At 36.9% G+C, this 24,505-nt stretch overlaps 1 protein-coding gene across 1 annotated transcript; it reads right to left on the bottom strand.

Annotated features, from left to right (window-relative positions):
* Positions 1 to 4,326: 4,326 nt before the first annotated feature.
* si:ch1073-13h15.3 (inactive all-trans-retinol 13,14-reductase) lies at positions 4,327 to 19,720 on the bottom strand. The gene is made up of 11 exons (XM_051915444.1): positions 19,412 to 19,720; positions 16,683 to 16,865; positions 15,658 to 15,899; positions 13,383 to 13,578; positions 12,969 to 13,166; positions 12,769 to 12,888; positions 12,542 to 12,680; positions 11,983 to 12,092; positions 10,148 to 10,314; positions 7,497 to 7,656; positions 4,327 to 6,998 (listed from the first exon to the last, which is right to left on the bottom strand). Exons 1-11 carry the CDS (start codon positions 19,566 to 19,568, stop codon positions 6,829 to 6,831), a joined length of 1,842 nt encoding a protein of 613 aa, XP_051771404.1. The 5' UTR covers positions 19,569 to 19,720; the 3' UTR covers positions 4,327 to 6,828.
* Between the last annotated feature and the right edge of the window lie 4,785 nt (positions 19,721 to 24,505).

Below are 24,505 nucleotides of genomic sequence, written 5' to 3'. Positions count from 1 at the left end.
TCTGAATACCATTGTGATATTGCTACATTTGATCAGACATTTATATGGCATCACAAACAGAGAATGCCAGGGCTTTTATATGGCATATGTTATAGTTTACCAAATACTCTTTTTACCCCTTATTTTAATAGCAGACAATATACAGTAATTGCAGTTCCCACCCAAACTGTTTCAATACAATTATGTGTACTGCAGAGATTTAAGGTTTAAGTGAGGCTTGCTGTCAGTGGGTGGTTATTTAGTTGAAGTAGGGGCTGTGTCTGTTTAGGGAGGGGGTATTTAGTGTGATTGTTGTCTGCAGCAGCAGATTAGTGTGTGACAGCAGGGGTGTGTGTGATGTCTGCCTCGAGCTTTACTGTCTTCACCTTGTATCATTTCAACCAAAGACTATAACTACACTGTTTGTGGGTAGTAAAACATTTTCGACATCACAATTTTAAAATTTATAAGAAGGATGTACTGAATGGATTTTACATGCCAGGGAATGTGTGAACGGATAGAACGTTTAGATTAATTGCAGTGCAAGTCGCTTTGGATAAAACATCTGCCGAATGCATCACACTGCAGCCAACTAGGCATAAGTTTTGCTGTTTATTGACATTGTTGAAAACAACATGACAAATAGAAAGGCAAAAAGTACGAAAACATTTTGATGGTCCACTTTAGACATTCTAAGTTTGCAAGTACAACTAGTAGTCATTAGAGCATTAGACTGTCTGCTTAAAGGGGTTAGTTCACCCAAAAATGAAAATTCTGTCATTAATCACTCATCTTCATGTCGTTCCACACCTGTAAGACCTTCGTTCATCTTCAGAACACAAATTAAGATATTTTTGATGAAATCCCAGAGGTTTCCAATTCCCAAGAGAAAGCAATCACCACATTCAAGGTCCAGAAAGGTAGTAAAGACATTGTTTAAGGGTTAGTTCACCCAAAAATGAAAATAATGTCATTATTACTCACCCTCATGTCGTTCTACACCTGTAAGGCCTTCATTCATCTTCAGAACACAAATTAAGATATTTTTGTTGAAATCCTATGGCTCAGTGAGGCCTGCATTCACAGCAATGGTACTTCCTCTCTCAAGATCCATAAAGTTACTAAAGTGGTTACAGTGGTTCAACTTTAATATTATAAAGCGACGAGAATATTTTTTGTGCGGCAAAAAAATAAAAAAAAAATAATGATTTTTAACAATATCTATTTCAAAACACTGCTTCATGAAGCTTCAGAGCTTTACGAATCGAATCAGTGGTTCAGAGCTCCAAAGTCACGTGATTTCAGCAGTTTGCCATTTGATACGTGATCCTAATCACTGATTCAATTCGTAAAGCCCCGAAGCTTCATGAAGCAGTGTTTTGAAATAGATATTGTTAAAAAATCATTATTTTGTTTTTTTTTTGGCTATGACTTTAATACCTTTCTGAACCTCAGAAGTTGCAATGATTTTGCTGCCTGTGTGGTTCAGAAACCCTCGGATTTCATCAAAAATATCTTAATTTTTGTTCAGAAGATGAACAAAGGTCTTATGGGTTTGGAATGACATGAGGGTGAGTAATTAATGACAGAAATGTTCTTTTAATATCTGAAATGTTCCTTTAATATCTGCTAACACTTTATTTTGATGCTCCCCAACAGACTTTCTACTGACTATAAGTAATTTTACAAATACATGTCAACTTATTCTACTAACCTAAACCCTAACACTTCAATTTGATTCTAATGGAAATTTTGTATAACATTTAAACAAAACTAAACTACTTTTTGAAACTTTTAGAAAACCGATACTATTATGATTCCCAGCTGTAAAAAAAAAAAAAAAAAATGCTACTGTAGGATATTAAATATAATTTCAAAATCAAGGATACAGATTTCTGTGGAAATTACACAATATCCAGTAGAACTCAGAAAACAACAACAATGCATTGATTTAGGTTTATCCAAGTGAATCCTAGGATTTGTATTTGATTCCATTTAGATCTTTTGGAATTACAAATTATGATAGATATTCCAATAGGAACCTGAAGAATCTTCAAATCCCACATGAGCAAAGAGAGCATCTTGTTTATGTGGGAATTCATAATTTATATCTTTCTCCCTCCATCTTTGCTCAGTTTTTCCCAGTGAAGAATGTGACTTCACTTCCTTTGTTTGTATCTCAGTGTATATAAACCTGAGTACTGGACCGTTCCCCTTTACAAGGCCTCCTCCTCTCACTCCTTCTCACTCAGTCCTGCATGTAACAAAATTTACCCCAGGCAATATATCCAGCAGCTGAAAACGGAGGGGAGAGAAGCTGCCAAAGAGAATTCCAGTGCCGTGAGTCAGCTGCAGGAGAAGCAAAACGCAGCACCTCCAACAGAACAAGCCTGTCTGACCTACAGCCACACCGCCAGTCATGAGGAACAGTTTCTTGTCATTACAGATTCATTAGAAATCCTGTTTTTTGCACTTTCTTCATCTTATTTGCCGGTTTCTGAATATAGTGACTTTTTGTTAATAAAAAACAGTTCACTCCTGTTCAGTTGAATGTTGTGTGAGATCTACTTTCATTTTTTTAGTCGCATAGCCAAGGTCAAAGCCATTCTGCTGTTGTGTTTGAGTCTAGCCTGTTTTCCACAGACATGGAAAAATCTTTGCTGGATTGTAGTGAAGTGCTGCATACGCCAACAATGCTCTCTCTCTCTCTCTCTCTCTCTTGTTAACACACAAAATGAGTTAGATATAGAGCAGAAAATATTAAAAACAGCTGGGAAAGACAACCTCCCTTTTTATTACTTGTACTCATGCAGGCACTTCCATTTTTTTCCCTAATCAGGGTTATTATAGTAAACTTAAACCATAAAAATGTTCGTTACTTGAAATAAAGTATAAATGTAAACTTTTTATTTCAGCTAGTTTCCAAGGCAACATTTCTCATTTTAGTTTAATTTGTAGCACAGTTAATATACAACTGGTAATTAGTGCTTGCAATTCATGTGACAGTTTTTAGTCTTTCTTCAGTTAAAACCAAGTTTCCTGCCTTTCTCTCTCTCCTCAGTGATCTCTCTTTGTATTTCTGGCTCGGAGCCTCTGAACAGCCCACTCAGATTAGAACCAGCTGGATCTTCTGGCCTCCACAAAGCAGCAAAGCCCAAAAGACACCCATTAAGCCCCGCCCATGGGAGGAGCTTTATACTGCAGAGGGCGGAGACATCAAACACCCTGAGTCCATCATCCATCATTTGCTGTTTAGCCAATTACTACGCGCCAATGAAGATGGTCACAATTGTAAACAGCTGTATCCGTTGAGCTTGTTGTTTTGCTCAGCTACCACATGCATGGTCTCTTCCTTTGCATTATTACAGACATTATTAAAGAATAGAGCTGAAATAGTAGATCTTAGTTAACCCTGTAAAGACATATGAAATCATAGTCAGAAAAATCTTTTTTTTTTATTTATTTTTCCCTAAAATCTTTAGTTTGCATATGTGTATTTGTTGTTAATGCGGTGTTTGATTATGATTTCACTTTTTTAACTTTAGTTAGTGTGTAATGTTGCTGTTTGAGCATAAACAACTTCTACAAAGTTACGATGCTCAAAGTTCAATGCAAAGAGAGATATTTTCTTTTAAAGAAATCTCTGTTTAAGGACTACAACAAACGGCTGGTAGGGATTACAACAAGCTTCTTCCCGGGATAGTGACATCACTAACCCTAAAATTTACATAAACCCCGCCCCCGAGAACACGCAACAAAGGGGGTGAGGCCATGTTGGGCTGCTTTAGAGAAGAGAAAGCTTTGTTTTCTCCAGCTTTGTTGTTGTTGAGCAACCGAAGCGCGAGCTGTTAAAGCTCCGCCCTCTTCTGGAAAGGGGGCCGGGAACAGCAGCTCATTTGCATTTAAAGGGACACACACAAAAACAGCGTGTTTTTGCTCACACCCAAATAGGGGCAAATTTGACAAGCTATAATAAATGATCTGTGGGGTATTTTGAGCTGAAACTTCACAAACACATTCTGGGACACCAGAGACTTATATTACATCTTGTGAAAAGAGCCATTTTAGGTTCCATTTAAATCAGGTTTGTATAGTATGATATAGTGAGAATATGAAGCTCACACCCAAAGAGGAAAAAAAACATGTATTTTATTGGCCCAAACTGAGCAAAAATATGCAATTTGGTGCAGTCTCTGATATTTATATAGCCAAATAGTAAGATGAAATTCTGATAGCTTGTAATGTAAATCAATGAGATATTTATAACAGCATATAACATACTACTTACATGCATATAAATATCAGTCATCACTCTATATCTGCCAATAAAATGTCTTAGTAAGATGATATTTAAATGCTTAGTTTTATTATCAAAGCTCTGTAGTTTTAAAACATATACAATGATGATTGAGAGATGAACAAATAAACCTTCCTCAAAAGCCTGATGATCATAGTTGATACTTACATTTGAATATGATATTTCTTTTAAAAAATTCCAATATTAAACTGCAGAATTAAGCAAAACCTGACACACCATATATAATCAATCACCTAAATCTTATGAAAGTGTTTGGTTCTTGAAGAAAAAGTACCACATCTTCAAGTGATGATTTCCCCCCAGCATTCCCTACTGGAATGATTTGGAAATCAAATCTAATACTGCAGGAGTCACAGCAAAAGCATTCAATTTTGTGTTTTTCTTTTGCTCCCATTTCGTGTTGCATTCTATATGTTTTAATGTACATGACTGCATTCCCTTGGCCTGATACAGACTCCTGTCCAGTTGTAATCATCCATGAAATGCGGTGAGATTACGAATCCATTTCACTCATCTGACTCCTACTATGTTTTGGTTCTCTTAAGTGTTTTTGGGTTTTGTTCAAACAAACTCATTTCCCCTGCATCTTATACAAGTTCATTTCTATTTATTCTGGACTCTTTCAAAATTTGTAATCCAAGTCCTGAAACATTTTCATAATTCTTAGTTGGAAGACAAGGGGAGTACTTCATTTTATTAATAGGCTTTTAATGATATTTGTATAAAAGATAAATGCATGTTTTCAGCTCTGAAAAATCAACCTTAACAAGAGCTTTATTTTTATTTCTCATTTTTATGAATCTGACTAGCATAGAAGGCTTTGTAAGCCTTTCTGGATTTATTTAATGGGAATATCAACCCAGGCGTAGAGGAGTAGAGCCGTTATTTGGACTCAGACTCTGAATCACAGAGAGGCCATTCATATCGTCCCCCCGTCCCAAACACACGTCCGTCAGGGGCAGTGTTATGCCAACCAATCTGTAAGGGAATCCCAGGGGAAATGTCCACTTAAATCAGGAAGTCTGGGGTTTCCCACAATTCCTTTGATTCCTGCTAGTGCACAAATATCCATGGGGATCAAGCCTGGGTTAGAAGAGCATAAAGGTGGGAGGTCTGGCTGAAAACCAGGTAATGCGTTGATGTTGTTACCTGTACTTAGTTTTACAAATCTTATGCATTTCAGAATGTATCCTAATGCTTTTTAAAGCTCCTTTGACAGTTTAAGCCTTATTTTTTTATTGCATTGAGCTCTTAACCTGTGCTGTACGAATTACGTATTTTTTTTGTAGGCCAAAACTTGTGCATTTTAGCATGTCCTGTTCCAACTTCCAAAAGTCAATGTTTTTTTTGAATGGGATTTTGGTTAAATGCCTGAAATAAAACATGAAAAAGATATGTTCATGTTTTATTCTACAACATAAAATACATCAGTACCTTCTTATCATTTTTTTTAAGCTTTTGTCTTGAAAAAGGAGGTTTCTAGCAAGTGTCTAAATAGGACTACAGAGGTTGTCGGGACATTAAATATTAATAGGTAAACTCATCTACTTACTAATCGCTTTCACAGCCTCATTGTGTTAATAATCATGCTCTCGCAAACTATTCTAACTCAAACTTTCAGAGAAAATGTTTTGAATATAAAGTCTGAAAGAGTTGAGGTAAGCTTTATGGTGGCCACTTACAGGCTGGCCTACAAAAATAAATCAGCACTCTATATTGTAGCAATTTATGTCAAATAAAAAAAATATATTAAATATTTTCTCTGAATTTATTGCTATTATATATAATTATTTAATATCTTATATGTCAAAAGGCAATGTTATAGGTTTATATATAATATTAAAATCTTTAACTGATAATGGGTTTAAGTATACTAACCGCAGAGTAACAATTAAGAGCTAATCTTCCATTTTTATAAATATTTCTTCTGTTTCTGTATAAAAATGTATTTGTTTTTAATTACAATTTAATTATATGGTGTGTTCAAGTCCTCCTGGGAAGTTCATATTTACGAGTTGGGAAGTCGTGTTTACGACGTCAGATGAGAAAGATGGCGGTGTACCTTCTCTTAATTAACTACACAAAAATACAGCTTAAACTCTACTTCTAGAAAATGAAGAACAAAGAATGTGCATCAGATGTGTTTTGCTTTTAATTAATTAATTAATGTTAATTTAATTAATTAATTGTATGTTTTTAATTACTTTATTAAGCCACTGTACATTTTATCGTTACATATTATATTGTTATATTACAATGCCATTATATTTTTGTGCAGGCTTTTTTTTTTTTTATTTACAACAAAGCAAGCTAACTTGTGCTGGTAAAAAACTTATAGGGCATAAGTATTTTTGTATTCCACCACATTTCTCACTGACACGCACTCATAAACTCATAAACTCTTATGGTCTTAAAGAAAATCCAGAGCTTCCCACTCATATTTACATATTCATGTGCATTCAACTCGTAAATATGATCTCTCTGACATGACTTGAAGGCATCATTAACATTTCCTGTGCAGCACAGCTTCATCACTGCTTCTTCTGCTTAGCCAGTTTTGCTGTCTCCTTTGCTTTCTTCCACTTGAGCTTTTTCTTGACAAGCATGAGGTCAATGTACACAGGGTAGTTTAGGGCAGTTGAGGCACAGAGAAGACCACCATGCAATGCACCAGCGATACCACAGCTGAACATGTCCTGACCTGAAATGCACAGAAAAACCCCAAACAAGTTAAAATGCTCTGATCATTAAATGGAATGCAGTGGCAGAAATACTTGTTGCTAACTAATGACTATTAGTAATATATGTATTTAACACATGCATATGATAACATTGACAGCCCTAAAGATACATTTTATTTACTTAGTATGTCTTCGGTAAAACTTCGGTAAAACCATTAGTTTAAGCCAACTAACATAAAGTTAAAGTTAGTTAATAAAATACTATTGTTCATTGTTAGTTCATGTTTGCTCAGGTCCATTAATTAATATTAACAGATACAACTTTTGATAATGTATTAGTAAAATTTGAAATTAACGTTAAGATTAATAAATGCTTCAGGAGTATTTTTCATTCTTAGTTCATGTTCAACTAAACAAATGAAGCCTAATAAAGTGTTAATACAAGTTTTTTGCAGCCCCTCTTTAACACCTTGCAGACCCCAGTTTGAAAACAGTATACAGCTGGAGGAACACTGTACCTGACAAATAAAGGTTTTTGACGGGAGTGTCACATCGATTTCGAGCCATGGCCTCTGAATAGAAGCGGCCCAAGTTGTGATCAGCAGAGTATATGGCCCCTCGGTTACAGCTGAGGTAGTGCGTGTTCGTCAGAGGAGTGGCTGCTTCCTGATACACCAGCTGAGACACACAGAGAGAGACAGTTTGATCATTCTGAACGCTCCCTTTCTGACTACCAATAGAAAGTCCAGTCCAGGCTGCAGAATTTATCCAAATAAGTACTGATTATTTCATAGACATAGTTTTTAGAAAACAAAGCTAAATATACAGTTCAACTCAAGTCACCATGAAATCAAAATTCACAGTTTTGGCTAATATTATAAATTATTTATCTGTGCACATCATTATTTATTTATTTATTTTAAATGCATGTGCCCTTGTAATCTTTAATAGATTCAACAAAAATCAAATCCATCACTACATTTTTTTTTTTTTTTTTTTCATTTGAGAAGCCATTTCAATCAATTTCCATTCCATATGAACTTTAATACTACAGTATCTCACAAAAGTGAGCACAGCCCTCACATTTCAGCAACTATTTTAGTAAATCTTCTCAAGGGACAATACTAGAGAAATGAAACATGGATATATTTTAGAGTAGTCAATGTGCTGCTTGTATAGCAGTATAGATTTACTGTCCTCTGAAAATAACTCAACATACAGCCATTATTGTCTAAATAGCTGGCAACAAAAGTGAGTACACCCTAAGTGATAACAGCTCTACATCTTTTAACCATGCAAAGCCACATGTCCTATTCATCATGTTCATGTTTTTGTTTGCTTGATAGGATCATACAAATTTGCATATCTTGTATTAGAGCAGTTAAAATTTGGTGCTTTTGGTACAATCCTCTCATACTGATCACTGGAAGTTCAACATGGCACCTCATGGCAAAGAACTCTCTGAGGATTTGAGAATTAGAATTGTTGCTCTCGCCAAAGATGGCCTAGGCTATAAGAAGATCGGTAACACCCTGAAACTGAGTTACAGTACAGTGGCCAGGGTCATACAGAGGTTTTCCAAGATGGTTTCCACTCGGAACAGGCCACGCAAGGGTCGATCAAAGAAATTGAGTCCTCGTGCTGTGCATCAGGTGCAGAAGCTGGCTTCAAAAAACAGATGCATGAGTGCTGCCAGCATTGCTTTAGAGGTTGCAGAAGTGGAAGGTCAGCTTGTCAGTGCTCAGACCATACGCCGCACACTGCAGCAAGTTGGTTTGCATGACTGTCGTCCCAGAAGGAAGCCTCTTCTGAAGCTGGCTCACAAGAAAGCCCGCAAACAGTTTGCTGAAGACAACCTGTCCAAGAGCATGAATTACTGCAACCATGTCCTGTGGTCCGATGAGACTAAGATAAACTTGTTTGGCTCAGATGGTGTCCAGCACGTGTGGCGACGCCCTGGTGAGAAGTACCAAGAAAATTGTGTCTTGCCTACAGTCAAGCATGGTGGTGGTAGCATCATGGTATGGGGCAGCATGATTGCTGCTGGTACTGGGGAGCTGCGCTTCATTGAGGGAAACATGGATTCCAACATGTACTGTGACATTCTGAAGCAGAACATGATGCCATCCCTTTAGAAACTGGGCCGAACAGCAGGTTTCCAACATGATAACGACCCCAAACACACCGCCAGGATGACAACTGCCTTGCTGAAGGTGAAGGTGATAAAGTGGCCAAGTATGTTTCCACTCCTGAACCTTATTTGAGCACCTGTGGGGCATCCTCAAGCGGAAGGTGGAGAAGCGCCATGTGTCTAACATCCAGGAGCTCCGTGAAGTCATTATGGAGGAGAGGAAGAGGATCCCAGGAACATCCTGTGCAGCTCTGGTGAATTCCATGCCCAGGAGGATTAAGGCAGTGCTAAATAACAGTGGTGCTCACACAAAATGCTGACACTTTGCACACAGTTTTGACATGTTCACTTAGGGTGTACTCACTTTTGTTGCCAGTTATTTAGACAATAATGGCTGTATGTTGAGTTATTTTCAGAAGACAGTAAATCTATACTGCTATACAAGCAGCACATTGACTACTCTAAAGTATATACAATTTTCATTTCTATAGTATTGTCCCTTGAGAAGATATACTAAAATGGTTGCTGAAATGTGAGGGGTGTACTCACTTTTGTGAGATACTGTAAGTGCCTCAAACAAAATTTGCAGTACACTCTTAGAAAAAAAAAACATTCAATGTTCGATTTTGACATTTTTAATGTACTCAATATGTTAGCACTCAATTTGTTAGCAAAGCAACTGCCATTGAGATGAATGGAAATGACTTTCTCCAGATATTATACTCTGAACGGGCTATGGGTGGTCCACGGGTATGAGACTAATGATATGTTTTACAGAGATGTTGTTGATAAACACCAGCTACATTTCAATGCTCGGCCTTTTAATCGTATGTCAGGTATTTGAGTCATCAGTGTCCCAATGTTTAATGGATCCGTGTTTAGACTCTTCAGTCAACCTATGAATGACTAACTTGACTTGACACATTAAACAGGGATAGGAAAAAAGTACTCTAACATTGAAAAGATTACACACTTCTCCTTTTTTTCACTCATTTTTCATATTAAAATAACAGATTTCGAATTTGCAACAAAAAGTACCTTTTCTCTGAGTTTTGGGAAGTGTTTGCAGGCCCAGTCAAAGAGATGGTTGGCAAATCTCATCTTGTAGTTAAAATAATCGTCGCCTCTTTTCCTCACTCTAGTGTCCTTCCACTCTTCAAACCATTCATAATTAACCATGGTCAGGATGGTCATACATGACTTGCCTGGAAAATTTGTATGTTGTTAATTTATGGCATGACATTATTAACAGCACAACAGAATCATGCTTTAAATGTGCATTATTATTTAGATACAAACAACAAACACATAAACGCAAACAGACTGACTTTAAAGTATCTTGAAAAGTAACATTCTCACAGAACATTAACTGTTCAAATAATTAATTCTATATTTTAATATCAGACCCATACAGGCAATTAATATACATACACTACTGTTCAAAGGTGTGAGGTCAGTATGATTTTTTTTAAAAGAAATTAATACTTTTATTCTGCAAGAATGCAGTAAATTGATCAAAATTGACAGATATTGACTATTTCAAATAAAGGTTGTTCTTTTGAATTTTCTATTCATTAAAGAATCCTGAAAAAAAGTATCTCGGTTTCCAGAAAAATGTGAAGCAGCACAACTGTTTTCAACATTGATAATAATCAGAAATGTTTCTTGAGCATCAAATCATCATATTAGAATGATTTCTGAAGGATCATGTGACACTGAAGACTGGAGTAATGATGCTAAAAATTCAGCTTTGATCACAGTAATAGATTACATTTTAAAATATATTACAATAGAAAACAATTAATTTAAATTGTAATAATATTTCACAATATTGTATTTTTTCACTATATTTTTGTTCAAATAAATGCAGCCTTGGTGAGCAGAAGAGACTTCTTTCAAAAACATGTGAAAGAAATGTCGTGGGAGAGAGCGAAAAACCGTGCGATACACAATACTTTACGCACGTGAAAAACGCAAAGGCGGCCCCAGGTGGCCGATCTATTTTGAATTTCTCACAGGCTTCTAGGGCCGTGAGTCAAACAGGCCCAGGGAGTTTCATTCCGATCGGCCTCCATTAACCTTGTCTGATAGCTGCTCAAAATTCATTGGCCGATGGCAGACATGTTTTTTGAGATACGTCAATGTCCTCATAGACAGTCATGGCACCTCAGACGAAGACACTGCATGCCTAATTTCAAGTCGATCGGACTAACGTTGAAGTAGTTATAGCCATTTTCATGTTTTTTTTATGTTATAGCGCCACCAAGTGGCCAGTCACCACGTCCTTTTTCACGCGACCACAGAATGAACTCTTACATAGGTGTGCTGAGTTTGGTGCAAATATCTCATTCCGTTCATGAGTTACAGCCATTTTAGTAAAACTGGCTCCACCCACTTTGAACGTTTTGGCGGCCCTTAGGGACCGTGAATCGAAATTTCAACATTTTTTTGAAAACTTTTGATATTCAGTCTCCAGAGAATCTTGCTGCACTGGTTTTGTTCCGATCGGATCAAAAGTAGGTTTTTCAAAAAAATCCAAATACCCGAAAAAAGCTGAATTGCATCTTGTCCGTCTTGAGCCAAGGATTCCAACGATTTAAGACACTCAAGCCTTTAGAAGTTATGAGCCATTTCGTATTTTTGACCGCTGTAGTGCCCCCATCAGGCTGATCGTGGCGAGCCTTGCTGTAATGTGGACAGTGTGAGTACTACCAGCCCTCAGTGCTACGCACTTGAACCTCTAAAAATCTTACCAACCTCTAACTTTTGAACGGTGGTGTACAGCGAATCTTGCAGTGACAAAGCTATATAGAGAGCTGCTGTCTAAAAAAAATCATTGCCATTGACATGTTGATCGCCTGTTAAGATGTTACCTGGGTGACGGATCTTTGATGTGGGGTCTTTGGCTGAGGGGAAAGTGAGGAGCATCATGGGAATGTTCTCTGGTGCCTCGTCTTTACTCATACCGAAGAACTCATCCATCCTACAGGTGAAAGTTCACTCTCAATTTACTGCAGTCACACCTTATATACATAAAGAGCTCGTATAACATGTGCTAACTGACATACAGCTCTTTCAGAAAACAACCTGAGACTACAGGAAAGTTTGGAAATGTTTTCCCACAGGCAGGAAGATAAGAATTGCTTCTTGGACTGAGAGCAGAAACCCTGTCCAGACAGAAGTATGGCAACAGGCCCAGAAAGATGGGATGTGTGCGGGAATGGTTTAGTCAACAGCACTGCCTAGTGTTTGATTAGCGCAGCTGCAAGTGATTCATGTAGTTTGCCAATCTATGCTTCCTTATATATTATGGTAAATAGGTTGTTTCTTATCTTTGGACTTTTTTTTAAAATTTGATTCTATATTTTAAATGCAACAATATTATATTGCAAAAGTAGCTGTAAAGTATCTTTTTTATATATATATACTGACATGCCATCCATGTCGTTTGATTTGAAGAGCCAGATGCTGGTGGACACGATGTCTAACTCTTCTTCTGTCGCATCAAACCCTGAGAACAGGAGGAACGAGGCTTTACCGGGCCTAAACATATCCAGCCGACTCTGAATCTCTGAAATATAAGAAAACAGTGCATCTAGTCTATCAAGAGCAGTTTTACATCAGAAGATGTTTCATTGAAGCACACAGAGTATGTTCACCTGGTTTGACTTGTATTTCCGGAGGCAAGAGCTTCTGGAAGGTGTTGAAAATCCCACAGTTGGAAATGATAATAGGAGCTCGCACTTCCACGTGCTCATCACCTTTCCTCACGGTCACTCCTGTCAGTCAAACCACAATAAATACATACTTTACATAAAAGCTAAATTAGAAGAAACTGACTTTATTTATATGTACTCACCATATGCAGCTCCTTTCTTATCCACCAGGATACGGCTGACAGGGGCGCGGACCAGCACACTGCCCCCATATTTCTGTATGACTTTAGTGATGTGGAATGGGATCTCACTGGCGCCCCCTTTAGGGTAGTATGCGCCACGCTTGAAGTGGTGCAGCATCAGAGCGTTGATCATACAGCTGGAATCTTTAGGAGGCACACCTGGAGCAGAGATCAAACGAACACTTCTTTAGATGGTTGCGGATCATTTTGACCTGCATCGATTTTTGTGTTGCTGGAAATACTTGGATAACCTATGACATATTTTAAATATATTGATGATACAGATGGACATGTATACATATAATGCTATTATTTAATGTATTTAAAACTAATGTTTTTAGTGCACAACAATAATTAATGTACAGAAATCCTCACCATAGAAGAAATATGAGAAGACCAAGTGCAAATCCTTGTTGCTTGTCAGTCTGTTGTTCACCTCCGTGGCATTGGATTCTGAGAGACGAAAGATGGATGAGAAGAAGTCAGCGATGCCACTTTTGAGCAGAAAGAGAGCCAGCCATTTTGGAATCAGCTTTAGGATGCCTAAAAGAGCAACATGTCTGGCTGTGACCTGTGGACAATACAGAGGAGAAGACAGGAATAATGAGCTTTAAGGTTAAGAGGGTAATATTTGGAGCCAGAAAGGCCATGAAGCAATTTATTTTATTTTATTTCATTTGAATTTATGACAGGGAAATTGTGGAGGTACTGATTACTCCAGACAAGGTCAGACAAGAACAAAGAAAAACATTCTTAACTTATTAGTATTACATGCATAAGTATCTGGAAGGCGCATAATAAACCTCATAATCATTAATATTAATTTGGTGACATAATTATTGTCCAACTGATTTCCTTAGACAGGGAAGTAAGCACATAGTAGGATTAGCCATTAATTCGGTCCACTCACTGCCAATGCAAACACTGGCAGAGGTCCCGGACTGGCTTGAGACAAGCTCACACTACGCAACTTTTGACCGGATTTTGCTGTCTCAGACAGATTTCCAAATCAGCCGCGGCTCGTCTGTAAGGGCAAAATATTCATCTAAACATAGTCCTCTAAATAAGCTGAATCAATAATAAATTGTAAATGTGTTCAGCATTCTGCAACAAATATTTTTCAGATTTTCTAGGCTATTTTAAGTCATTAAGTGAGCAGAATATATTCAAATTTAGCGTATGGCTTCTTTAGGCGTAAGTGGGTGCCTGAGCCCTGCCCAGCTCTACAGCGCCCCACACTTTTACAATGTAAATCTGTGGTGAAAAATGAACTGCAGCACAGTATCCAGCACTGATATACAGTATTATCAGTTCAGCGACGTAATCTGCCATATGGACGCTTGTTTCTGCCACGGAATAAAAGTCAAAAAAAAAAAAAGTTATTTCACACATTACAGACTTTATGACTCACAAATTGTGAGTTTATATCTCACAATTCTGAGAAAAACTAATTGTGAGACAAAATCGCAATTCTGAAGGAAATTGTGAGATTCTCTACCTCTCGTCAGGATTCCAAGATAAAAAGTTGCAATTTCCTTTTTTATTTTCTTATTCCGCATAACATATTAAACATATGGAAGCTTGTTTCCACCACGGAATTAAAAAAAAGATAATTGGAACTTTTTAACTCACAATTCTGACTTTTTTCTCACATTTGCAAGTTATAAAGTCAGAATTGCGAGATATAAATTCGAGTTTATTTATTTTTTTCGCAATTCTTACTTTTTCTCACAATTCTGACTTTTCTCAGAATTGTGAGATATAAACTTGCAACTGCGAGTTATAAAGTCCAATTCTGAGGGGGAAAAAAGACTGACTCACAATTCCGACTTTTTAACTTGCAATTGCGACTTTATATCATGCAATTCTGATAAAAAAAGTCAGAATTTTGAGATTGTAAACTCCCAATTCTGAGAAAAAGAATTACTTTATAACATGCAATTTCGAGTTTATATCACGCAATTCTGACTTTATAACTCACAATTTTGAGTTTATATCACACAATTCTGAGAAAAAAGTCAGAATTGTGTGATAATAAGTTGCAAATTACCTTTTTTATTTTTTATTCAGTGGTGGAAACAAGCTTCCATAGAGCCAGTCTGGAGCAGTTACAGACACTGCGATATTTTCAAACTTGTTTGACATTATTGCCTTGTGATCTTGTAGTGTGTTCGATGCAATGACAAGATGCAACTAATCCAGCCAATCACAGTGCCGACGGTATAAATGAAAAAAAAATCGTAATCAAAAGGTGCGTTCATGCCACGTTGTACACAATTACAACTTGTAAAAAGCGTTCGAAGTCCTCGTAGAACCTGCAATTACAATTTGTAAACTGGGAATATTCTGAGAGCTTGGACTTACATGACCGCGTGACCGCTGTACCACATGACCACTGCATATTCATATTGGCATTAATAGTGTTGCCATAAAAACACACAAGATGAATTTGAATTTATGTGAGAAATCTTTTTTTTTTTTTTTTTTTTTTTTTTTCGCTGTTGGTTGGGACTTCCTCTTGCAGTTTATGCACTTCATCAGTGTTGTGTTGTGTAGTATGCGCACGACATGAGCACCACATGATTCGGATAGTCTTACAGTCCTGTAGTGTGAGCTTGCCTTTAGAAGCATGAGATGATGGATGCTCTACCTTCATAATCCTAAAGAACTCCTCCACAGCTTCGGCATCATCAGGAAACTGCTTCTTCAGGTTCCGCTCCATATCAGTCTTGCCACTCAAGATGGCGTAGTCTCTCCGTTCCTCATTGTCGCCAATTGTAATACTGTCAAAATGCTGCTTTAGCTCCACAAACTCCAGCTGACCCTCAGTGATTTGGTCAAAAGCGATCTTAAGCAGACCGTTTTCATGCAGCTGACCGAAGTAGTGAAGTCCTTTTACATGGGGGAAAAAAACACAGTTTAAGGACCTTCTTCATTTCATGATATTATTCACAGACATTGCTTGTACATAAATAACGCAATCCTGTAAGTAGAAATCCCTCCAAGACGTACAATTCATTCGATGTGATTTCAACTTTAGTATTATTTCCATATTCCTGTTTAAGATCCCAGCAATCTGAGAAGTCACTGTTACTCTTAAATTTACCATGAAATCAAAATTGATAAATATTATTTTTTCATGGAATATTGTGATATTACTTACAAATGATTTATCTGTGCACATCATTAGTTTTTAAAAATACATGTGCCCTCCTAATCTTTCATCAAAATAACTTCCCCTCCCTCTTGCAGCGACATATTTGATGAAGTGTTTACTGGCGTGAGGGGCGGGGCAACCTGTCACTCACATGAGATCCACCAATAGCAAACCACAATCAATTCCCCATGGACAAAATCAAGCCCCGCCCTACATTTGTTCTTGTTCCAGAAGCCGTTTCACTCACGACACAACAGGCTTTATGTTGAACATCACATGAACAGCAATATGTATTGACGGCGATATGGACTTTTAAGGTAATCAGCCAACCTAGCTAGTTGCGTTTTATTCAATTTTAATATCTGAATGTTAGTGAGAAGAAAAAAAAACTTTTAAATATCAATCTGCATATGTTATGGACATTGGTTATGCTCATATTTGGTAGCTTCTTCTTTGGAGGCATCTTGAGTAAAAAAAAAAAAAAAAAAAAAAAGCTTTATATTTAACAAAGTACATACCCACGTCAAACTCAAAACCCTTCTCAGTGAAAGTATGACAGCAGCCTCCTGCCACGTCGTGCTGCTCCAGCACCAGGACTTTCTTCCCAGCTTTGGCCATTGTGGCTGCTGCCGTCATTCCTCCGATCCCACTGCCAATTATAATTGCATCAAGATCCTTTGGAATCTTCTCCTTGGTAAATCCTAAAAATACATGCAGGAAGTAAATATTACATATAATGTAGGTAGTCAACCAAAATGCCTATTAACGCCCCCGCAAGGCCTGGCAGTGGCAGTAAACATGAACCGGTCACATGTGAAACTTGCAAAATCACCACCAGGTGGCGCAAGGGGAAGGTTGGCAGTGCACCATTGCTCAGCGAGGCAGGAACTGTGACATTTTCATTTGTAAATGAAGCTAAAATAATGAAATAAATGACTGATGATGATGATAATAGCAATCATAATAATAACAATAAATATAATATATCATTAACGTTTAATTTTGACTAATTATTTATCATAAATAATTATTTATCGTAAAAATAGGCCTACTAATGATTTCACTTATCTGGCTACTTTTACAGTGAAATATTACAGTGCTTGAAGTGCTCTTACTTACTGTGCAGTACTTGTCAGTATTTTAGATTATTAGCCTAGACATTAAAGACATGCATTATGCCATTAAATAACAATGGGAATGTTATGATATCCTATTTTCTTTGTCAGTATGTGATCATTAATAATGTCACAAATAAAATGTGAGCCCTGCACATGACATGTATATAAGCTACTGTACTCACTCATGTCATGAAAAAATAAAACCTTCAAAGCAACAGTTTATATGCAATCATTATGTAACACTTTACTGCACCAAGAGCAAGAAACACAGTGACCGATACAGGAAATTAATAGTCCAATCCTGATCTGGGTAAACTCCCAGCATGCAGTGCTGTCAGTGGGTGAAAAGGCCTGATAAGGGGTTAACATGGCCACAACATATCACTGAAGACAGAATTATCTTTGTAAGCCCTAAAATACTTTAAATAAGAGTTTGAGAACCACAAGTGTTATCCCAACTGGCTAATCTAATTAAGATATGGTAAAGCCATTGACACATATGTTAATAGTTTTATAATAGCATTATCTATATGTTACATAATTAGATTACTTTAAACAGATTTTTTGCATTCTGTGTCAGTATATTATCTGATAATACTTCTTTTTAAGGTCAGTATATCACATACTGTAGGCTATATAATATGTACAAAAGAGACTTTTAATTTGTTAAAAGGAAAAATGTCATCATTTATTAACTCGTGCTATTTCAAACACTTCTGTGGCACAAATGAAAAACAAAATAAATAAATATTAGTGCATATATACAGTAGATCACATTTATGGTGCTTCTTTTTGTCATTTTACAGCTTGACTGCCTCATTCAGTCCCTTGTGAAAAAAAAGTGCACTTAATTGTATTGAATGTGTACTTCAAATCTTAAACATAGTTTTTTTTTTAAACTGTACTTGCAGATAATATAATAGAAGGCCACTTACGTGTAAAAATACGTGAATACACTTTATACATTAATATATTTCTTAAAACACTGCACTTTGTAATAATGTCAAATTCAAAGTTTTTAAGGTAAATTTAAATCATATTCTTCATAAACTTGTTCATGCTTTGTTCAAAAAGTACACTTATTTTGATGTGTTAAACTGCTAAAGCACACTTGCAGTGTTATTTGATATAAACTGCATCTTCATAATTGCAAATGTGTAATTGCAAATATATGTAAATACATGACAAGTTTAAGTTTACCATAAAAGCTTGTCAGTACATTCAGCAGTACGCTTTAACCATGTTTAATCAATTACAATAGAGGCAATTATGATATTACTTATAAAGATATACTTACATCCTACATAAGCCAGTCAAAAAACACTCTAAAGTTCAACTGATTGCATTTAGTATAAATTAAAACTATACATTTCCACTTACACTCACCCCCCTAAACCTCACTCCCATCCGGGTCACGGCACCAATGTAACTGCTCCTGTTCGAACTGCCCACTCTCAGTGGGACTCAAACCCGGGTCTGCCGGCATGGGAGTCGGGCCCTCTAACGAGGCTAAAGACCGCAGTCTTTAGCATCAGTTGCTAGAGCGCCTCTTTAGATCAGGTTTACAAGCACAGCTCTTTTATTATTAATAAATGACTAATCCATGCACATTATTATTTTAAAACAATCACACGCCCTCGCAATCTTTAATCAAAACCATTAACTTCCTTTTCATTTGGCTACTTTCTCATTTCTGATGATGTGTGCACTGGCGGGAAGAAAATTAAGTCCCACCCTACCTTTTTTTAAATTCTATATAAGCCATTTTGCTTGGAAATACATCACAACAGGGAAGATACGATGATTGCAGCTTCCATTTCATGGCATCTTGAACTATTAACACTTCATTTTATTTACATTTAGAAATACTATATTCCTGGTTTTAGCCTTTATGTGTCAATGGGTTAACTAAGATGCTTATAATGTATTAAACATGAAAATTAAGAGATGGAAGCTCCTTAAATGCATTCAGCAGAAACACAGCCATATGCTGCATTTGAAGATTAACTCAAATGAGCTTGTGAATTCGCTTTTAAAATGCTGCAGATTAGCAGAACAGGCTTAAAACATTCTCAGGTCATTCTCAGGGCAAAGAAGCATTTAGCGACTAAAGATGTTTGGTTATTCACCTTGTTTCAGCACTTTGTCTCTCTTTCTCTGGTCCAGCTCCAAAGGTCCTGGAGGTCTCACTGACTGCACTGAAAATGGACTCGGCTTGCTGAACAGGTACCAGTATGTTCCAGCAGCCCAAATCAGGACGCACACCAAAAATATCAGCAACCACATCCTGAAGAACTGATTCCGTGCTCACTTTGAAAAGTCCAAAATCGATCTACTCAAATCTTGAGTTTTCTTTTAAAAAAATAAGCTATTGCACATAGGAAAGCTAGAAGAGTTTTAAGCTGAAGATGAGAATGTGCATCACAGCAGATCGTCTTCTGCAAGAACGTTTGCTGAAAGTCTTCTTTTAAATGCAAGCAAGGAGCAAAGGTCTCAGCAATTGAGTTTGCGGTGACGCAACATTTAAGTATTATACATAATCGACCAAGATAAGAGTGGTAATATTAAATAACAAGCTTTAGTCCACATACAGATCCAAAGCAATCCTCTTTACATAAACATTTATGTTTGTGACAATGAATGTTTACTTTGTTTCAGGAACAATGATCCCAAGAAGTATTTGCTCCACTTATTGAACCACATGATTTTTGTATTACATAACACAGACACACACACACACACACAAAAGAATGTTACTTTTGACATTCATTTTAAAGGGAAAAGATAAAAACAGTTTCAAAATAAGATCATTTCAATGTTCAAGTTATTTAATAATTAGGGAGCCCCGCACATGACATGCAGGGAAAAAAATTAAATCGTGTGCACGATTTACTACAACGTGCGCATGCTTTATAAATCAAGGGAATTAAATAGTAAATCGTGCGCACGTTTTAGTAAATCGAAGGAACGAATTAGTAAATCGTGCGCACAATTTAGCCTACTATTTTTTTCCTGCATGTCATGTCCGGGGCTCCGTACATAATAGATGTACTGCTGAAAATTAATTGTTGTTGTCAAATGTTAGTGGATTATGTCCACAGTTAATGTGATGAACTCCAGCTGTGGTTGGGAACCGAACTCATACATCCAATTAATCAATCGGCTCTCTAGGTACAGTAGTCAGGGCACTGATCAGGGAGTCAGCCATTTTAAGGACCAGGGCACTGAAACGTTCGCTACTTAAAAAGTCCCACAATGAAAACCTTGAAAACCTTAACAGAAGTTCTGAAGCGCGAAACATAAATCACGTGAGCCAACTCACTTCACACAATGACACGTCATAGATGTTTTTAAAAATACAAACCATTATTTAATTATATTTATAAAACGGCTAGTTCCTGTCCTTGATTCTGATAAAACACGGCTATGACCGCTTCACCCAATGGTTCTGTGTATCACTACACAGCACCCTTAGCAACCACTCTTAGCAATGTAAACTGTATGTTCTCAATTCATATTGTTCATTGAAGCTTACTGTATTATGTAGAAGAGTGTTGTGAAAAAAAGATTTTTTATTACCTGCATTCAGATTTAGCATTTTTTCTTCAGTTCAGTCCTATGTTCATAATAAAAAATCTGTTTAAATGTCCGATGTATTATCTTGCCCTTTTAACAGTTAAGGGTCTTTCCTGTGACTGACAGCGCTAGTCAAAGCATTTGTCAGTTGCGTCTCGTTCCATTTTCAAAACAATTCAGTCTTTTCAATATAAAAGTCTTTGCTACTGACTGACAGACTCATAAAGACAGTCTTTGCCACCATCTAATGGCGTGAAAATGTAACTTCTGTTGCTGTTTACGGTCAGGGACTATGTTTTCCCGCGGAAGGAAGGCTTTTAGAAAAAGTTTACTTCATGAAATTTGCATTGATACATACTCAAGGCTAGTGCTGTATCATGAATATACAGGAACGAATGAATGCTTCATGTTGTGCCTAACAACGCCCTTCAGCCATGACTTATTAATGAGGCAGCACAGCCTCTCGTACCTTATTGCTTACTTCAGCATAACACCGTGTCCTAACTACACGCGATGTAAATTATGCCTGCTCTGACCCACTTCGGCCCTTATTATAAAGGTATAGAGTCAAAATTGCTGTGTAAATGCATTTATGGCACCTCTGAGCAGCATTAAACAGTCTGTGTAAAGACACTTAAATGCCACTTCAGAAGCGCTTCTGTGCCACATTTGCAGTATAAATTTGGTGACTGCCTAAACACTTTTTATCTGTTTTTCTTAGTTTCCATTAAGGTTTCCATGGTTTTTGATTTCACCTTTCACCTGTGTCGTCTTGTTTAAGCGCTTGTTATCTTTTGTATTTATAGCCCTATTTTGTATTGTATTGTATTTATATAGTTTTATTGTGGGGGTTTTCTTGAGTTGCAGATTGTTGTGTATTCAATTATTAAAGACCGCTTTTTCAATTAGATCCTCACTTCAACTCTCCCTGCCTGCAAAAGTGACATAATTATTTGAATAATTAGGTAAAACCGCAAGTGGCAAATTCTCATGCCAGAACTGAGCTTTTGTAACTTTGCTCAGTTACATTATGTCAGGTCTTTATACAATACAGATTGATTTAAAGCAGCTTTACAGGGATAAACAGGAAAATAATGATTCAATGATGTAAACAGAGTTTACTTCTACTGTAAAACAGCTCTGAATAGATTATAGTGTTGTAAAAAAGATGGAAAATAAAAGTGCTAAATTTATTTGCAAGCAGTTTTTCTTTTTAATCAAAATAAACTCAGGAACACACTTCTTTGGCTTTTAAGAAACACAACAACCACACAAAAAAAACAAGATCTGAGTCTGACAAAGAACAACTGAAAATGAGGGCTGTATAAGGAAATACTAGGGACTAAATGAGATAATTACTGTAACAAGACACAGGTGAGACACATCTAAAACCACGGCAACAGAAGACCATGAACAAAGAAAACTGAGAACAGTAAAAAAAAATAACTAACAGATCAAATGCGACACAAATAAATAATATTGCTGAGTATTATGCGTTACTATGTCTATAAACACTAATAAAACATTATTCATGTTGCCTGAAAAAATTTCAAAGTGATCATTAAAGGGATAGTTCACTCAAAAATGAAAATTATTCCATGATTTACTCACCCTCAAGCCATCCTAGTTGTATATGACTATATTCTTTCAGATGAACACAATCCAAGATATATTTAAAAATATCCTTAGTCCTCCAAGGTTTATAATGGTTGTGAATGGTAGGCCAAATTCTGAAGACAGAAAAAATGCATCAATCCATAAAAAAATGAATCCATACGACTCCAGAGGGTTAATAAAGGCCTTTTGAAGCGAAGGGATGTGTTTTTGTAAGAAAAATATCCATATTTAAAACTTTATAAATTCAAATAACTAGCTTCTGGTGGATGACCGTACGCATACTGCACACGTCAGTTTGGGTGGAAGCGCAACCTTTGACCTGACGCAATGACGAACGCAGAGGCGCAGAGGAGAGAGCAAAACAAAACACCGGTCACGAATTAGAAGTTTAAAATGAGAAATTTTAAAGAGAAATGTCAGAGGATTTCAATATAAGAGAAGAGGAGCTTGAGTTTGTTGCCCAGCCCTATTTGTTTGAACCACGAGAGGCGTCTAAGCTTACGATACTTTTACATCCGTGTCATACATCGCTTCAGAGGATTACTCATTTGGCGCAATTCTGTGTGTGGTCGTTCGCTGAAAGCTAGTTGTATAAAGTTTTAAATATAGATTTACAAAAACACATCCCTTTGCTTCAAAAGGCCTTTATTAACCCTCTGGAGTCGTATGGATTCATTTTTTTATGGATGGATGTATTTTTTCTGTCTTCAGAATTTGGCCTACCATTCACAACCATTATAAACCTTGGAGGACTAAGGATATTTTTAAATATATCTCCGATTGTGTTCATCTGAAAGAAGATAGTCATTATACACCTAAGATGGCTTGAGGGTGAGTAAATCATGGAATAATTTTCATTTTTGGGTGAACTATCCCTTTAAGCACCTTAGATCAGCACAGGTGATTCATTAACTTGAATGCAGATGATTTTACATGTAGATGCTATGTAGCATGATCAGCACAATGCTTTATCTTTATGTCTTTGAGTGTTCATCTTGTTAAATTAAGCAACAGTGTAGAAATGGATACTTTGTGTTATCATTACCAGATAAGGTAATTAAGATAACACTAAATTGTGAAAAATCATCTTTGTACATGTGCTGTGTTTATCTATATGACTTGCATCTGTTGATAAGGTTTTCCAGGCCTAATTAAAGTAAGTGCTGGTCAGCCTGCCTGATTTTGACATTTATGCAACACAATAACATTTAATTTTAGCATTGATTACAAACTTATATGCTACTATTATAAAATAAGTGATAAAAACCATATCAGCCTTTCCCTCAGGATTATCTTATAAGCAGTAGTGCCTTGTGAAAGTATTCATGATCAAGCATGACATTATGAGCACTGACAGGTGAAGTGAATAACACCGATTATCTCTTCATCACGGCACCTGTTAGTGGGTGGATATACTAGGCAGCAAGTGAACATTTTGTCCTCAAAGTTGATATGTTAGAAGCAGGAAAAATGGACAAGCGTAAGGATTTGAGCGAGTTTGACAAGAGCCAAATTGTGATGGCTAGACGACTGGGTCAGAGCATCTCCAAAACTGCAGCTCTTGTGGGGTGTTCCCGGTCTGCAGTGGTCAGTATCTATCAAAAGTGCTCCAAGGAAGGAACAGTGGTGAACCGGCGACAGGGTCGTGGACGGCCAAGGCTCATTGATGCACGTGGGGAGCGAAAGCTGGCCCGTGTGGTCCGATCCAACAGACGAGCTACTGTAGCTCAAATTGCTCAAGAAGTTAATGCTGGTTCTGATAGAAAGGTGTCAGAATACACAGTGCATCACAGTTTGTTGTGTATGGGGCTGCATAGACACAGACCAGTCAGGGTGCCCATGCTGACCCCTGTCCACCGCCAAAAGTGCTAAAAGTTTAAGTTCAGTTTAATTCTTGAGCACATTTAAAAACAGCAACGAGGCTGACCAAAGTGCTGTACAGTATGACCCAGAATAAACATAGACCAAACGACAAAGCATAAAAACATCACAATGTATTAAAAGCAAACAAACAAAACAAAACAAAACAA

This window comes from Ctenopharyngodon idella, chromosome 12 (genome assembly GCF_019924925.1).
Source record: "Ctenopharyngodon idella isolate HZGC_01 chromosome 12, HZGC01, whole genome shotgun sequence".
Lineage (NCBI taxonomy): Eukaryota > Metazoa > Chordata > Actinopteri > Cypriniformes > Xenocyprididae > Ctenopharyngodon > Ctenopharyngodon idella.
This window is presented reverse-complemented; position numbering and strand designations above follow the sequence as displayed.

What these genes read in the sequence shown, in the direction of transcription:
- si:ch1073-13h15.3 (XM_051915444.1), bottom strand. Translation starts at nt 19,568, where the DNA reads ATGTGGTTGCTGATATTTTTGGTGTGCGTCCTGATTTGGGCTGCTGGA. An exon ending in CTTCTCATATTTCTTCTATG is followed by an intron (nt 13,167 to 13,382) that starts GTGAGGATTTCT and finishes TCTCTGCTCCAG; the next exon opens with GTGTGCCTCCTAAAGATTCC. An exon ending in TCAAACGACATGGATGGCAT is followed by an intron (nt 12,093 to 12,541) that starts GTCAGTATATAT and finishes TTTCACCTGTAG; the next exon opens with GATGGATGAGTTCTTCGGTA.